This window comes from Gloeophyllum trabeum, assembly GCF_000344685.1.
Source record: "Gloeophyllum trabeum ATCC 11539 unplaced genomic scaffold GLOTRscaffold_00005, whole genome shotgun sequence".
In the NCBI taxonomy this organism is placed as follows: Eukaryota; Fungi; Basidiomycota; class Agaricomycetes; order Gloeophyllales; family Gloeophyllaceae; genus Gloeophyllum; species Gloeophyllum trabeum.
In genome coordinates, this window is record NW_006920414.1 from 630,219 (window position 1) to 644,380 (window position 14,162).

The 14,162-nt window shown below is 58.7% G+C and overlaps 6 protein-coding genes across 6 annotated transcripts; 3 read left to right on the forward strand and 3 right to left on the reverse strand.

Moving 5' to 3' along the window:
• Nucleotides 1–89: 89 nt before the first annotated feature.
• On the forward strand, nucleotides 90–1,124 carry GLOTRDRAFT_39697 (uncharacterized protein; the record flags this gene model as incomplete). Its single annotated transcript, XM_007866598.1, has 1 exon — nucleotides 90–1,124. A coding segment is annotated over one exon (1,035 nt), but the record flags the coding sequence as incomplete, so codon positions are not given.
• A 42-nt stretch (nucleotides 1,125–1,166) lies between these two features.
• On the reverse strand, nucleotides 1,167–3,228 carry GLOTRDRAFT_115590 (hydroxymethylglutaryl-CoA synthase). The gene is made up of 4 exons (XM_007866839.1): nucleotides 2,889–3,228; nucleotides 2,475–2,831; nucleotides 1,581–2,320; nucleotides 1,167–1,517 (listed from the first exon to the last, which is right to left on the reverse strand). The coding sequence occupies exons 1-4, from the start codon at nucleotides 3,115–3,117 to the stop codon at nucleotides 1,377–1,379; spliced, it is 1,467 nt and encodes a 488-aa protein (XP_007865030.1). The 5' UTR covers nucleotides 3,118–3,228; the 3' UTR covers nucleotides 1,167–1,376.
• An 895-nt stretch (nucleotides 3,229–4,123) lies between these two features.
• On the reverse strand, nucleotides 4,124–5,886 carry GLOTRDRAFT_120843 (uncharacterized protein; the record flags this gene model as incomplete). The annotated part of the gene is made up of 2 exons (XM_007866840.1): nucleotides 4,730–5,886; nucleotides 4,124–4,288 (listed from the first exon to the last, which is right to left on the reverse strand). Exons 1-2 carry the CDS (start codon nucleotides 5,636–5,638, stop codon nucleotides 4,124–4,126), a joined length of 1,074 nt encoding a protein of 357 aa, XP_007865031.1. The 5' UTR covers nucleotides 5,639–5,886.
• A 945-nt stretch (nucleotides 5,887–6,831) lies between these two features.
• Nucleotides 6,832–9,943, forward strand: GLOTRDRAFT_74843 (uncharacterized protein; the record flags this gene model as incomplete). The annotated part of the gene is made up of 9 exons (XM_007866841.1): nucleotides 6,832–7,616; nucleotides 7,681–7,753; nucleotides 7,830–7,942; nucleotides 7,992–8,167; nucleotides 8,234–8,311; nucleotides 8,377–8,482; nucleotides 8,552–8,618; nucleotides 8,672–8,745; nucleotides 8,817–9,943. 9 exons carry the CDS (start codon nucleotides 6,832–6,834, stop codon nucleotides 9,670–9,672), a joined length of 2,328 nt encoding a protein of 775 aa, XP_007865032.1. The 3' UTR covers nucleotides 9,673–9,943.
• Nucleotides 9,944–10,347: 404 nt separating this feature from the next.
• Nucleotides 10,348–12,818, forward strand: GLOTRDRAFT_128218 (uncharacterized protein; the record flags this gene model as incomplete). The annotated part of the gene is made up of 15 exons (XM_007867272.1): nucleotides 10,348–10,575; nucleotides 10,630–10,710; nucleotides 10,773–10,853; nucleotides 10,903–10,942; nucleotides 11,020–11,086; nucleotides 11,149–11,236; nucleotides 11,336–11,681; nucleotides 11,795–11,912; nucleotides 11,974–11,990; nucleotides 12,050–12,125; nucleotides 12,181–12,200; nucleotides 12,271–12,280; nucleotides 12,337–12,405; nucleotides 12,462–12,495; nucleotides 12,558–12,818. The coding sequence occupies 15 exons, from the start codon at nucleotides 10,348–10,350 to the stop codon at nucleotides 12,816–12,818; spliced, it is 1,536 nt and encodes a 511-aa protein (XP_007865463.1).
• Nucleotides 12,819–13,210: 392 nt separating this feature from the next.
• Nucleotides 13,211–14,119, reverse strand: GLOTRDRAFT_128219 (uncharacterized protein; the record flags this gene model as incomplete). The annotated part of the gene is made up of 1 exon (XM_007867273.1): nucleotides 13,211–14,119. The coding sequence occupies one exon, from the start codon at nucleotides 14,117–14,119 to the stop codon at nucleotides 13,211–13,213; it is 909 nt and encodes a 302-aa protein (XP_007865464.1).
• Between the last annotated feature and the right edge of the window lie 43 nt (nucleotides 14,120–14,162).

Consider the following 14,162-nt stretch of genomic DNA (forward strand, 5'->3'; position numbering starts at 1 on the left):
ACTCCTGTAGGTCTCTGCTCCTGGTCGCTTTTATTCCTTTTACTTACATTCGCTGACCTCGTAGCATTTCGGCTTGAGTTTATTAAAGTCCATCTAGCAATATGGCTGTCTATCGTCCCGCGGGTGCGCCGTTCAATCACGAGAGCGCAGACGTCATCCTCAGGACGACAGACGACGTCGACTTTCGCGTGCACAAAGGCATCCTCGCGATCGCCTCGCCATTCTTCAGCGACATGTTCGCTCTAGGCCAAGGCGCAACCGACCGACCTCTAACGACTAAAGTACAACCCGAGGAGCAAGAAGGCAACTTGCAAGTAGTCCCGATGCTCGAGGAGAACAGCGAAGTCCTGGACAAGCTGCTTCGCCTTTGCTACCCCGTGCCAGCGCCCGATAACAAGGCGCTCGACGAGCTTACGCCCGTACTCGCAGCGGCCCTGAAGTACCAGCTGGAGCACGCCGCCGAGCGCTTGAAGAGTGACCTCGTATCGCCCAGGTTCATGCGGGACGAGCCCCTGCGCGTGTTCGCCATCGCGCGGCGATACAACCTGGACAAGGAAACGACGGCAGCGATCCCGCACGTCCTTCGACAGGGCCTTCCAGGCCCGTACGTCGACGAGCTGAAATACATCCCCGCGTCCGCCATCCACCGGCTATGGGAGGTGCGGCGGCGCGCTACGAGCCTCGCGGCGTCCCTGGCGTCCGACTTCCAGTGGCTCACGAACAACAAGGCTATCAACAGGACGTGGGTCTTCTTTCTATGTACCGTGTGCGCTGCGAGCGACGTGACGATCGCCATCGACGGGCGAGAAATAAGACCGCGGGCGTGGTGGAAGGAGTACATGCGCCGCGCGGAACAGGCTCTGAGGGAGACGCCTGCAGGGTCGGTCGTGACGTCCTCCACTGTGCTGTGGCCGTCCTTCAAGGCTATGGGCACATGCGCTACGTGCGGGTCTGGTCGAGGCGTCGATGATCTCAGAGAGTTCAGTGAGATTTTTGCTGCAAGGATAGACAGAACAATCATGGAGGTCTGCGCATCTTCCATCCCTATAACCATTCCCAACCTGCTCACTGACGAGAGCATGGCCTTTCATATGCAGATCGCAGACGGAACCAAGTGGGATTAACTTTCACTTTACATGTTAGCTTCGAGGGAATGAAGGGGGTCATGAACTTTCCACCCTCGGTTACAGTGCTCGATCTGAATCACCCCAGCATGACTTGCATAATACACGGCATATATTATCCTTGAGCGTAAACATCTAATAGTATGGTCTAAGTGTGAGTGAGTAGCAAAGCATAACTGCGACTGATTAAATAATAACTGCGAATGCGACGGTGACAATACGACCCAGTGACAACCCAACAACGCCCTCTGCTCATGCTGATGCAACCGGTGCCCGCGCGTACCTGCGCCGGTACTTGGAGTCGATCTCCTCGAGGTAGTACGCGCCCGGCCAGATGTTGTCGATGTCACCCGTGGGCTTGTACGCCGCGGCGTTGTGGTTCAACTCGCGGAGCTGGGTGGGATAAACCAGATGAGCTCCTAGCACAGCATGCAAAGCAGGTGGAGTGGGACTTACGTGGAGCGAGTCAACGTACTCCTGGCAGGGCACGACCTTCATGCTCGCGAGGCGGTTGAGCAGGTCCATCTTCTCCCGGATCTCCGTCGTGTCGCCCTTCACGCGGATCGTGTAGAACGACGACGCCGCGCCGGAGCCGTACGCGAACATGCTTATTCGCTTGCCCTTGAGCTCGGACGGCTCGACGGCGGAGATGAGCGACGCGAGCCCGCCGTACAGCGAGGCGGTGTACATGTTCCCGCAGCGCTTCGCGCAGTGCATCGACGGCGCCACGCGCGAGGCGTACTGGTCCTTCGCGAAGCCCGTGAACACCTTCTCGAGGTTCTTGTCCGTGAGTGACGCGGCGGGGGAGACGTTAAGGAGGGACGTGTCGATGGCGGCGAACTTGGGCGCGGAGGGGTTGGAGATGAAGTCGTTGTAGAGCAGGCGCGCGTGGCCCTTCTGCACGAGCTTGCCGTACGGGCTGTGGAAGACGTGGTAGTCGGTGTCGTCGAGGCTGAACACGGCCTTGGGGTCCTCGGACTTGCCGTTGACCTCGCCGTTGACGCCGTTGGGCGCGTGCCCGTGGATCTGCGCGAGCTTCTTGAACTTGGCGGTCTTCTCGCGGAAGCGCGAGTAGGAGTTGTCGAGCGCGGTGAGGTAGGTGGTGATGGAGAGCGGGCCGTCGACCTCGGGGTACTCGGAGTCGAGCTTGGGCTTGTAAAAGTCGTACGTGTTGGCCATGTACGTGCCGTGGATGGCTAGACATGACAAGAGGTGTCAGCGCTGATAGTCAGGCGGCGAAGACATTCCAAAAGGGGAGTGTTCCTGGACATCGGGACAGGAACATGACAGGACGGGATGCACGGAAGAGAGATGTATCGAGTCCCGAGTCGTAAAGTGAAGGATACTCACGCTCAAATACGATGGGCGCATTGGGTCCGATGAGCATGGCGCAAGCACCGGCACCTCCGACGGGCCGGGCGCCGCCCTCAGCGTAAATCGCGATGTCGCCGGCGAAGACGATAGCATTGCGACCATCCCATGAGCTGGATTCGATCCAGTTGATGGCGTTGAAGAGGGCAGCGGTGGATCCGTAGCAAGCGTTCTTGGAGTCGATGCCCTCAATGTCTGAGTTGCCGGACTCGGCGAAGAGGTCCATGAGCACGGTCTTGACGGATTTAGACTTGTCAATGATCGTCTCGGTACCGACGTCGAGACGGCCGATGGACCTCGGGTCGATGTTGTACTTCTCCATGAGGCTCGAAACGACTATTGGCTGGATTAGAATCCGAACTGAACGCAGATGGACGTGTCATCGGTGCTCACCACTCAGGGCGAAGGAGTTGATGTCCTCGCGGTCGTCGGTGCAGGCCATGTATTGCTGGCCGAGGCCGATGGTGTACTTGCCCTTGGCGACACCGTCGAACACCTCGAGGTCCTCCTCCGAGATGCACCTGCGCGGGAAGTACATCTCCATGGCAAGGATACCGACATCCTTGGGCCGCGGGCGGACCTGGAGCTCTTCGACGATGTTGTTGACGATGGGGATGGTCATGGTCGGTGCTGGCGGTGGTGGGGTGGGCGGTTGTATGCGGGGGAGGGATGGTCGTCGAGCAAAGGAGCGAATAGAGGAGTTATATAGCAGCGGAAATTAATGGGGTGTTTTCTGTGACGCGGAAAATGGTACGATAGATGGCAGCGTCACGGACGGAGGCCCCCTTAGCGGCGCGCTTCTCCTGATTGGCTGATTTATTCCCCGTCTCGCTCGCCCTCCGTTCATCTGGCGCGGCCGCTACCGTGCGTTGCTTGCCATTCGCTCTGCAGCGACGGTCGTACACCTCGTGAAGTCTTCGTCCGTGATATACTCTCTTCTACCTCGTCTTTTGCAAGAGCGCAGCTAGCCTTGGACCCGCCGCGGTTTGCAGTTAAAATGTTTTTCTATGTCTGAGAATGGGCAATTATATCTCTTGATCCATGTTGTAACGTCCATCAGTGCCTCCCGGCCTGCCTCCTATCTAAACGCCTTGTTTCCAAATCTCGGATTAGGTATGGACCCAGACTAGCGCTGATTACCTTGATCCAAACAATTGCGCCGGCCACACCAAATCTATTTGCGATTGTCTCGCAGCCCGTTCCTTGTCTGCCTGAGTCTCTCTAACACCTCCAGACTCCCTCGTCCTGACTCACAAACGTGGAGTTGCTGCCAGTGTCGCCTGACTCTGGAACTCTACGCCTTCCGGCTTCACATCTCACCTCCTACCAATTTCGTATATAGTGGAGACGGACCCGTTCGAATTGCCTGCTTACGGCCGCATGTATTGCCTTGCCTCCTCGAATTCCCTTCACTTGGCTGCATCCCGCGGAGACCGCCCGTTCCGATGTCTTATCAGCCGTAGATCGCCCGCCGTTATTGAAGATGCCTGTAGATGCGAGCCAGAAGCGGGCTCGTTATGGACTATAGCAGCTGTGCTCGGAAGCAACGGAAGAGGACCGACGTCGGCACCGAGCCATCCTCCGACTGATCATTGGCTCAAAGCCCATATCCGGATAAGCTGCCTATTCTAGCGTATCCAGTTATTGTCTGCAACGGGTCTCAACAATAACGACCAGTGTTCCAGAGGAAGGCGGCCACTTTGAATCGCAGACTTGCCTTTCATCTGCGAATAATGTATCACGATCTGCAAGCGATCCTCGGTGAAATGCATCTGCCAGTGGTCGTGACAAACCTAGTCGGGGCGTGGCATCGGTATGGAATGAGAAGTTCCCGTGTTGACGAGCGTTCCTCGCTTACAAGACGCTGCCGAACGCGATGGTGCCTTTCCTGTCGGTCAGCGAAAAGGGGTATCTATCCTCTATCCAAATTCTACAATCCACTGGTAGAAAGCGGTCCAAGGGCGAGTCTGAAGGTAATCACCGTGTCAAATACCTATCGAGCGCCCACAGTATCGCCGACCAATCTACCGACTTGACAGCCTTCACATCTTTCGGATATGACACTGACACAGCGCCCATGGAATACCAAGCGCTGCTCGGAATCGATATCGGCCAACCCGCAGAGCCACCCACACGCGCGTCACGCCCCCCCTGCGAACGCCATCTCCTGCGCCACCTAAGCAAGAACAACGCCTGCGTCCAGGACACACGCCAACAAGAGACACTCGACGCACCTTCGCCGTGGCCCGGTCCACCTCCTGCGCATACGCCTCCACGAACGCCATGAACTCCGTGTACGCGTCGCGCCGGCAGCACTCGCACGTCGCCGCGCACGCGAGCGCCTTCCACACGCCCTCGGGCGCCCTCACCGCGTCCGCGCACGGCCGCTCTCTCAACAGCTTCCTCGCCGCGCCGACATAGTCCTTCCACCACGCCCGCGCGACGAGCACCCGCCCCCCGGCGATCAGCATCCCCGACCCGCGCTCCGCGCACGCGCCCGTGTGCTCGCCCCCCGCGCGGAGGAACACGCAGTCCGCGTGCGCCGTCGCCAGCCAGGCGAACTCGAGCGCCGCCGCAGCACTGGCGCACTTCTCGCGGTACTCGAACAGCCGGAAGACCGCGGCGCCGCTGACCTGCGCGAGCTCGGGGACGGAGCGGGGCAGCGCGGAGTGGCGCAGGAGCGCGTGCGCGGCGTTGCGGGCTTCGTCTTCGCACCCGTCGCGGCACGCGAGCGCGTATATGCGCAGCGCGTCCTCGGCGTGCCGGCCCTTCAGCTGCGCGGACACGCGCTCCTCGACGCTGTCCATCATGTACTTGTTCGCGGCTCTGCGGATCGCCCACAGGCGTCCCAGGTCATCCTGTAGTGCGGGGGTAGAGTCTTTCATGGGGTAGCAGTAACGCAGCAGGCCCTCGAGTGTGCGCGCGTCCTCGGTGAGTGACACTTCGGCAATTTGGGAGGGGGAGGGAGAGGCGGCGCCGACGGCGAGCATGTCGCTGAATATCGGGGAGTGGATGGAGAGGATGGATTTGTGCACGAGGAAGGAGGCACCGTCGGACGTGATGAGGGTTAGATCGGGAGCTGGGGCCGGGCATATCGTGATGGGGCCCTCCGGGTGCGTCGTGGGCGGTTGACTGTCGTTCATCGCAGTTTCTGTGCGTTGAGGTCACCGAGCGACAGGGATCCGTTTCCTTGCGGGGGTGGCAGACTTGGGCGTAGGAAGGCAGACGCATGGGCGACAAGGGGTTATATACAGGCAAGAGAGAGTCCGTATCGTAGGCGAGTACCCCCGAGGTTATATCAAGATGGAGATCACCTACCTTTACATAGCACGCGGACCCACGAGAGCTGTCTCTTCCTCTTCTTGGGCGAAATGCTTCCTGGATGTCGGCGGGCTGTACGTACGTCTCTTCGTTGCGAAGTCAAGGATGGCATGCTTCTCCGACTCTGGGACAGACCTGCGTAGCGGTGATAGCAGAGGGTAATTGAGAGGGCGCTACGAGAGCTTTGGCTACGTCGGAAGCGGACGCCGTACGCCATACGCATCCCTTCTCAAGAACGCCAGACCAAGGCCAGATTAGCACCGGTACGAGGAGTAACCGGGACAGTGGGAGCGTTAAGCGTAGCAGACGTACCGGCGGGTCTATGTATAGAGACCCGCAGCAGAGACATCGGCAGAAGATGCGCGGGTTCCCAGAGGTGTTGGCGTCGACGTCAGTGTAGAAGGTTAATAAAGGTTGTTCCAGCGGTTTTCCAGGTTGGAGCAGTGTAGGAAGCTTGCAGATGCGGCATACTTAGAGAGCGGTATGACGACGGCTTGCGTAGGCGTATCGCAAATAGAGAGAACAAATAGGCACGGCGAGGGAAAGACATCTGTGAGCCCTGGGTATTCGTGTCGTAAGTCTTAGGGCCAGGACAGAAATCCAGAACGTCCAGATATAAGCCTTCACGACGATGGTGAAATGCAGTTCGCATGCATGAGGCATGTCCTCATGCTTCAATCGCGATATGAATCAGGCATTTGTACTGCCAGCTCAGATTCATGCTAAACATGCCAGTGTCTAGTCGTGTGTATCTGGTCCGCGGTTTAGAGGAAAGGCAGGGAGGAGGAAGATGACTCCGTTTCAGCCACAAAGCAGATATCGCCGAATTTGGTATATCTTACCGAAATAGTTATCACGCGCGTCGAGCCTCGCGTGCAAAGTGCTCCCTCACTGCCTTGCGCAGTGGACAGTATCTCCTACGCTCTACACCTACTTGCTCTGAATGCTGCCCCTCTGAATCTGGCGTCATTGTTCCAACGACCTGTTCCGACAGCCGCAACTTTCAGCTGAAGAAATGGCGGCCGAGGCTGCCGCCGCACCAGCTCGCGATTCAGGCTTAGATGTTTCGCTGCAGGGTCTTCACATTTCGGAAGTAGAGCATGCGCCGACCCTCGAAGAGCAAGCCATAACACAATCTAACCCATGGGAGGACGATGGGGCCGATCGTCCCAACGATCACGCGGTTGCAACTTCAACACCTTTTGGCCTACGAGAGCCGGCCGCGGGGATCTCAGCTGAGCACGCATTCAAAGACGAGGAGAGCAAGCCGCGCGTGTCAGAAGAAGTGCTCACCCAGTTCGACCCGCTCGCCGCCTCGCACGAGGAGAAAGCCGCGCGCGAGGCCTGGGCGCACGCCGAGTCGCGCCCGTCCCCTCCCGCGCCCGCGCCCATCCCGGTGCCGTCGCCCGAGCCAGAGTCGCCCAAGCCTGCTTCGGGGTCGAACACGCCCGAGTCCCCGTCGTCCCCCTTTTCGCCCGCCTTCCCCTCACTCGCTGCCCTCGCGCGCACCTTCGCGCTCCCGCTCCCCCGCACGCGTCCGCGTTCACTCGATACGGCCGTCTCAGTTCCTTCTCCTTCTACCCTTTCGTCTTTTGCATCACAACAGCAGAAGCGCCCTCTCCCGGCCACGGAGGAGCGCGGGGATGAGAGCGCCTCGTCCTCCGGCTCAGAAGCTCCGAGATCTGGTAGGGGGGAGGAACGCGATAAGGAGAAGGAGAAAGACCCGCCGTTTGATTTCCAGAAGTTCCTGGACCAGATGAAGATGAAGGGCGCGGAGCCGGTGGCGAAGTACCTGCGCTCGTACGTATGTTGGTACCCTGCCTTGCGGCGGAGATGGTGCTCATTACTTGTCTGTGGTTCTCAGATTTCTGAGTAATTTCGCGAAGCGCACCTTTACCGTGAACGACCAAGTGAAGATCATCCAGGACTTTCTCGGTGTGCGTACTCCACTTCTGCCTACGCGCCACCGCTGATTACCCGTATGCTCGTGGTGGTGGTGGTGGGGTATTACAGTTCATCTCCGGCCGCATGCGCGAGTGCGAGGTCTGGCGGAACGTCTCGGACGCCGAGTTCGACAACGCGATGGAGGGCATGGAGAAGCTCGTCATGAACCGTCTCTACGTTTTGTAAGTAGGATCGTTTTTCATCTCTACGGACTCCAACGTATGCCTACAGTACCTTCACGCCGGCTGTCGCACGCGCGGTCCCGCCCCGGCCCGTCACGACCGACGACCTCGAGCGCGACCGTGTGCTTGCGCAGCGCATCGCGCTGTTCGGGTGGATCGAGGAGAAGCACCTGGACGTGCCCGAAGGGGAGGGGAGTAAAGGCTTCCTTATGTTTGCGCAGCAAGGTTCGTTTGTCGCTGCATGGAATCGGAATCTCGGGGCTGCATGCTGACGAAGGGTGCGTATGATAGAATTGCTGAAGATCAACCACTACAAGGCCCCGCGCGACAAGCTGATATGTATCCTGAACTGCTGCAAGGTCATCTTCGGTCTGCCCTCCTCTGTGTCCCGCCAGGCGTCCTCCGAGCTTACGCATATACTTTATATCCACTAGGTCTCCTCCGCCACCTGCACATGGAGGAGAGCGCGGACTCATTCTTGCCTATCCTAATCTACGTCGTCCTCAAGGCCAACCCCGAGCATCTACTCTCTAATGTCGAGTGAGTGATATACGTTACTCACCCGGTTTCACTGGTCGGCGGTTTACACGACGATACTCGAGTGTTCAGGTTCATTAACCGCTTTCGAAACCCCGCGAAACTGCAGAGCGAGGCGGGGTATTATCTCTCCAGCCTTGTATGAGATTCCGTATATACCTACCAGCTGGTACATGCTGACTCGTCTTGCAGATGGGTGCGGTCTCGTTTATCGAGACAATGGACCATACGTCACTGTCGAATATCACGCAGGAGGAGTTTGAGCGGTAAGTGCACTTCTTACCTCTCGGCATGCCGGCATACCGTCTACTTTCTGACCCGCGATTCTGGAAACTAGCAATGTGGAAGAAGCGATCCAAGCCCTCCCGCACACACCTGATCCCTCCGAACCCACCACGCCGCGCGACAGCAACGAGAAAGGGCATCCCGGCCCTCCACTTTCCCCGCACCTGGGCGAGGAAGCCGCGCAGCCGCTGTCACTACCTGGTCCGGGGACGACGCTCAGCGAAGATGCGAAGAGACTATTGCAGAAGACGGGCGACGCGGTGTCGAAGCCGCTGAACGCGATCAGCCGGATATTCAACGAGGCGCTGGACAGCGCAGACGGGAAGCTGAGCTACCTCCCGGGGCCGTTCGCGCCCCTCGAGCTCGGGCGCGAGCGGCAGCAGCACCTCGACTGGGGGTCGCAGGGCTCCGCGCAGGAGTATACGCCGCCGCACACGCCCGCGGGGCAGGGGGCCGGGAATGCGCAGACGCTGCAGACGCCGTACAAGCCGAGGGTGCGCCGTGTGCCGTCGCCGCTGTCTTCGCAGTCGATGAGCTCGCCAGGGTTCGCGGAGCACACGCCGACAAGGAATGCGCCGTGGACGCACCAGCCGCTCGCCATGGGTCCATCGCAGTCGCTCCCCGCCGTCTACCAGCACCCCCAACCGAGCCCGCGCATGCAGGCGCTGGCGCAGTCCGAGTCGGAGGGCGCGCACGTGTCGCGCACGCCGACGCCGAACCTCGACCTGGCCGGGATACAGGCGGAGATCGACCAGGCGCACGAGCGCGCGGCGACGGCGGCGCGGGAGACGCTCGTGCAGATCTTCCCCAGCACGGATAGGGAGATTATCGATTGGGTGCTGGAGGCGAACCAGGGCGATCTGGGGAAGAGCATTGAGGCGCTGTTGGAGATGAGCAGTGGGACGTAGATAGAGGTGGACCGAGTCTATTGATATGCGTCTTCTCGTGCGCTCCGAGCTCCCGGGTTTGTGGGCTCTCGTATTGGATGCGGACCCGCATGTTGGGTCTTGCGATAGGCAAGGTTGGCTGGGCGTGGACCAGTGGCTTGAAATAAGCTTCTGCTTGAAATGCATCCGGTCGAGGATGAGATCTTGGGCATAGCTAGAGCACTTCAGTCAGTTACATAGCTCCCTTATGTTCTGCAGACAATTGAGAGCAGGCGGTCTCGCGTGCCTGGTGCCACCGCCTGTACGATTGGCAGCTGTTCTTGTCGCGAAGGTACTTGCCGGCACCGACTGACAGTGTGTACGATCGCGGCCAATGGGAGGGCAGCATCGGCGTGGGAACATCAAGGGCAGCCGTCCTGACATACCGGATTTGGGCAATGTGCGGATGATCCGTTATTTCTGGCAGTCAGCTGGAACTTCCCCGCGTTCTCCCACGCGTAAATGCCCCTCGTTCCATTCGTCCTCTGCCAAAATGGGTCTGGGGTCGACCCCATGATTCTCTGGAGCAGCCTAATCCAAAGCGGTGGCTGGTTTAGCCGTCCAGGAAGTTGGTGTGCCGGCGATATAAGCTGACGGCAAGCAAGTGGGTTGGCTTTCTTGCTCAGCGCCTCCCAGTTACCTTGGACCTGCTGCACCATGGACGCGTCCAAGTCGTCTCCTCCTGGCTCGGTATCGGAAAAGGGGCGCGTGTCTGAGGTCGAGGAAGCCAGCCCTGCTTCGACCTCTGTCTACAACCCCCATGTCGACGTTAGCGGCGTGGACGAGCGCAAGTTGATGAGGAAGCTAGATTGGCGGCTCATCCCGTGGCTCTCGTTTTTGTATCTCCTGAGTTTCCTGGATCGGACCAGCATCGGGAACGCCAAGGTACGTGCGCCCAATGCACTCCTCATGTTCCACGTCTGACAACGAGTCGAACAGCTTTACGGTCTAGAGAAAGATCTTCACATAAGCGACAACCAGTACCTCATAGCCCTTACAGTCTTCTTCTTTCCCTATGCCGTCTTTGAGGCAAGGATAGCCCTTCCGCTGGTCGCCGACACCTGCTGAACGTACTCGTGCAGGTACCGTCAAACGTCTTCCTCAAGCGTCTGCGTCCCTCGATATGGCTTTCAGGCCTAATGTTCTGCTGGGGTATAATGATGGTACATTTTCTAGCAAACTCCACGTTCAGCGCGCTCACGGAACCTGCAGACGGTTCAAGGACTGGTGCACAACTACGGCGGCCTTCTGGGTGAGTCCGGCACCATGTCCTGACTCAGCGTGCCAATCTGCCTGATGTCACCGCGCCGCTGATATCCAAATATACAGGCATGCGATGGCTGCTGGGAATGTTCGAAGCCGGCCTGTTTCCGGGCGTTAATTACTACCTTTCATGGTAAGCGTGCTGTCTATCTATGTTGCACTTGGGCCTTGGAATGATGATGCCTCTGTGCGTAGTTGGTACCGACGATCCGAGTTCGGCATCCGCGCGGCCATCTTCTTCTCCGCTGCTACGGTTTCTGGAGCGTTCGGCGGTTTGTTGGCTGTAAGTCTCCATCCTTCCCCAAACTCTAGCATCCTTCTCCGTCTATCTATCTTTACGCATATCCATGACCCCGTCGCTGACGCAAGCACCCTATTCCAGGCCGCCATCTCCAAAATGGCAGGCATCGGCGGCAAGCCCGCCTGGGCCTGGATCTTCATCCTCGAGGGCCTCGCGACCGTGCTCGCCGGCGCCGTCTCGTACTGGATCATCGAGGACTTCCCCGAGCACGCCAAGTTCCTCTCCGAGCCGGAGAAGACGGTCGTCATCCGCCGCCTGCAGAGCGACGACCAGTTCAGCGCGGCGGGCGAGACGCTCAAGATGAAGTACATATGGAAGAGCCTGCTGGATTGGAAGACGTGGCTGGCGATGATCGTGTATATGGGCGCGGACGGCCCGCTGTACGCGTTCTCGCTGTTCTTGCCGAGTATTATTAGCGAGGTGCGTGGTTCGAGTTGGGATTCGTAGGTTAATGTCGGCTGAATGTCCCTCCGGCAGCTCGGTATGGAATTGTGGTTATCTGGCGCAGTGATGGGGCGATCTAATTTCGGTCGATGCTAGGTTACTCCGCGACGCCGGCCAACCTGCTGAGCGTGCCGGTCTATGTCCTGGCGTGCATCTTCACCTGCGCGGTGGGATACATCGCAGACAGGCATGGCTGTAGAGGGTACCTCAACATGTGAGTTTCCTATCAATCGCTCACAACCTACAATTCTCATGCTTTACCCGTAATTCGCAAGTGGCTGCTTCGTCCTCGGTATGCCTCCACTGACCTTGTACACCGCTGCATTCCAGCTAAACCTTACCCTTCCGCAGCGGCCGCGGGATACATCATCCTCATCGTCTCGCGCAACGCCGCGCTCTCCTACGTCGCCGTCTACATGGCTGCCTGGTACGTCCTGCGTGCTCTGCGGCATTTCTGCCATTTGCTGATGTTCTATTCTTAGTGGTATATACCCCGCGATTCGTGAGTGCTTCACCTATCATACAGTGCTTCTTGGCGGTTAATCATGGACAATTGCTTCCGACGTTGTTAGCTAATACCATGTAAGTTGCACTTGGAGCGTGGATAGCGATACGCGCTGATTATGGCTCCTTGTCAGTGCCTGGATCTCCAACAATGTCGAAGGATCGTACAAACGGAGCGTTACTTTGGCGATGGTTATAAGCTTGTACGTCACTCCCTTTTCATTTCATCCCGTCGACAGGACTCACCATGCCTTGCCAGCGGGAACATAAATGGCGCCGTCAGCTCTAACGTTGTGAGTATTATTTGGTACGGTCAACTCTTTGAACCGACTTCATTGCTGACAATCCGCGGCAGTACCGAGCAAAGGACAAGCCGTGGTACACCCTCGGGCACGGCATCGTGCTCTTGTACATCGGGCTCGGGCTGCTCTCCTCCGTGCTCATGCTGACCCTCCTGCGCGCGGAGAACGCGCGGCGCGACCGCGGGGAGCGCAACGAGTACATCGAGGGCGTACAGGGCGACGAGCGCACAAAGAAGAACGGCGTGTTTGCGAGCGTGGACGAAGCGCGCCGGGAGAAGGGCGACGAGTGGAGCGGGTACCGATACACTTTGTAGTTTTAGGATTGGATCTTCTCCCATGACTTAGGATCGCACGACCGAGTGTGTATGTATGATAGAGTTACTGACATAGATCGGGCCTCGGGATGTATTGCAATGCGACCGAAATGACATCTACTGTATTGGTTCCGCGTGTAGACGATGCACAGACGAAGAAGCATGTGTGGTGGAAACGTAGCAATGAACAGCATAATGATATCGAACAACAGCGACAACCCCATCAACCCAGACAGTTTTGATACATCCTGCGAGCACAAGCGTCGTAAAACCCTAAGATATGATATATATGGAAAGGACTGGACGTGCGTAGGCGAGCACTGTGGGATAGAATGAACCCGGCCATTTTTTTGTTTCTTCATCTGAGGTTGTTCGACATCCTTCCGCGACTATCAGATCCTGATATGACGCGCCTCCACCTGCGTGGGGGCGATGTGGGCGAGCGACATCCTGGCGCTGGTGTTGCCCAGGAGACGCCGGTTGGCGGGGGTAGGGGATACGGGGAAAGGGGCAGGGGCAGGAGACCAGTGATATAGTCTAGGAGTGACGGATGGAGGCGGGGAAGGGGTCATGTAGGCGGCTGGCGTCTGAGGGGCCGGAGGAGGGGTAGTGAGGCGAGGAGGGGGAGTGGGAGGCGTCGCGGGCGCTCGAGCGCGCACGACGATTGGCGTGATGTCGGACGTTCGAGTGGTGATCGCCCGGTCAATGGCGCGGCTGGGTAGGTTATTTGGCGTATCCAACCTGTCTCTGGCTCGGAACGCCATATTGTACAGGGAAGGTATATCCCCAGCTCGGTAGGCATGGGGCGCCTCCGGACGGTCGTGTAGCACCCGCGTGCGCGTCAGACCACCGGCAGTACGCTCAGTCTGGTTGACGGGCACGCGAACAACGAGAGGGACATAGCCGCCGGGATAGTCACCTCTGTCCGACCCTGCATCCTCCGAAGCAGCGCCCTCCATAGGACTTTCCCTGCCGCTCGCAGTTCCCTCGCTTGATCCAGAACTCACATCACTAGCGTCCTCGATGACCACGACGCCCGCACCAGCGGACGCGTGGCTAGGGGTGGCCCTGCCTGGAGACGGCGATCTGCTCGAGTTGCTTCCTCCCTCCCTCAACTCCGGCCTCGGCTCCTGGTCCACAAAGGCCTCGTAGACCGCGTCGTCGCTCTCGAACCACTCCTCCGAGTCAGGGTCGAACGCGTTCTGCGTCCACTTTTCGTACGCAGGATACGCTACGTCGGGTTCGACTCTGACCGCGGGGGCAGAGTCGCGGAAGGCACCAGAGAAGAGGGGTCGGCCCATTTTTTTGAGATAGTGATACAGGGAAGACTGACGGGGTATTGAG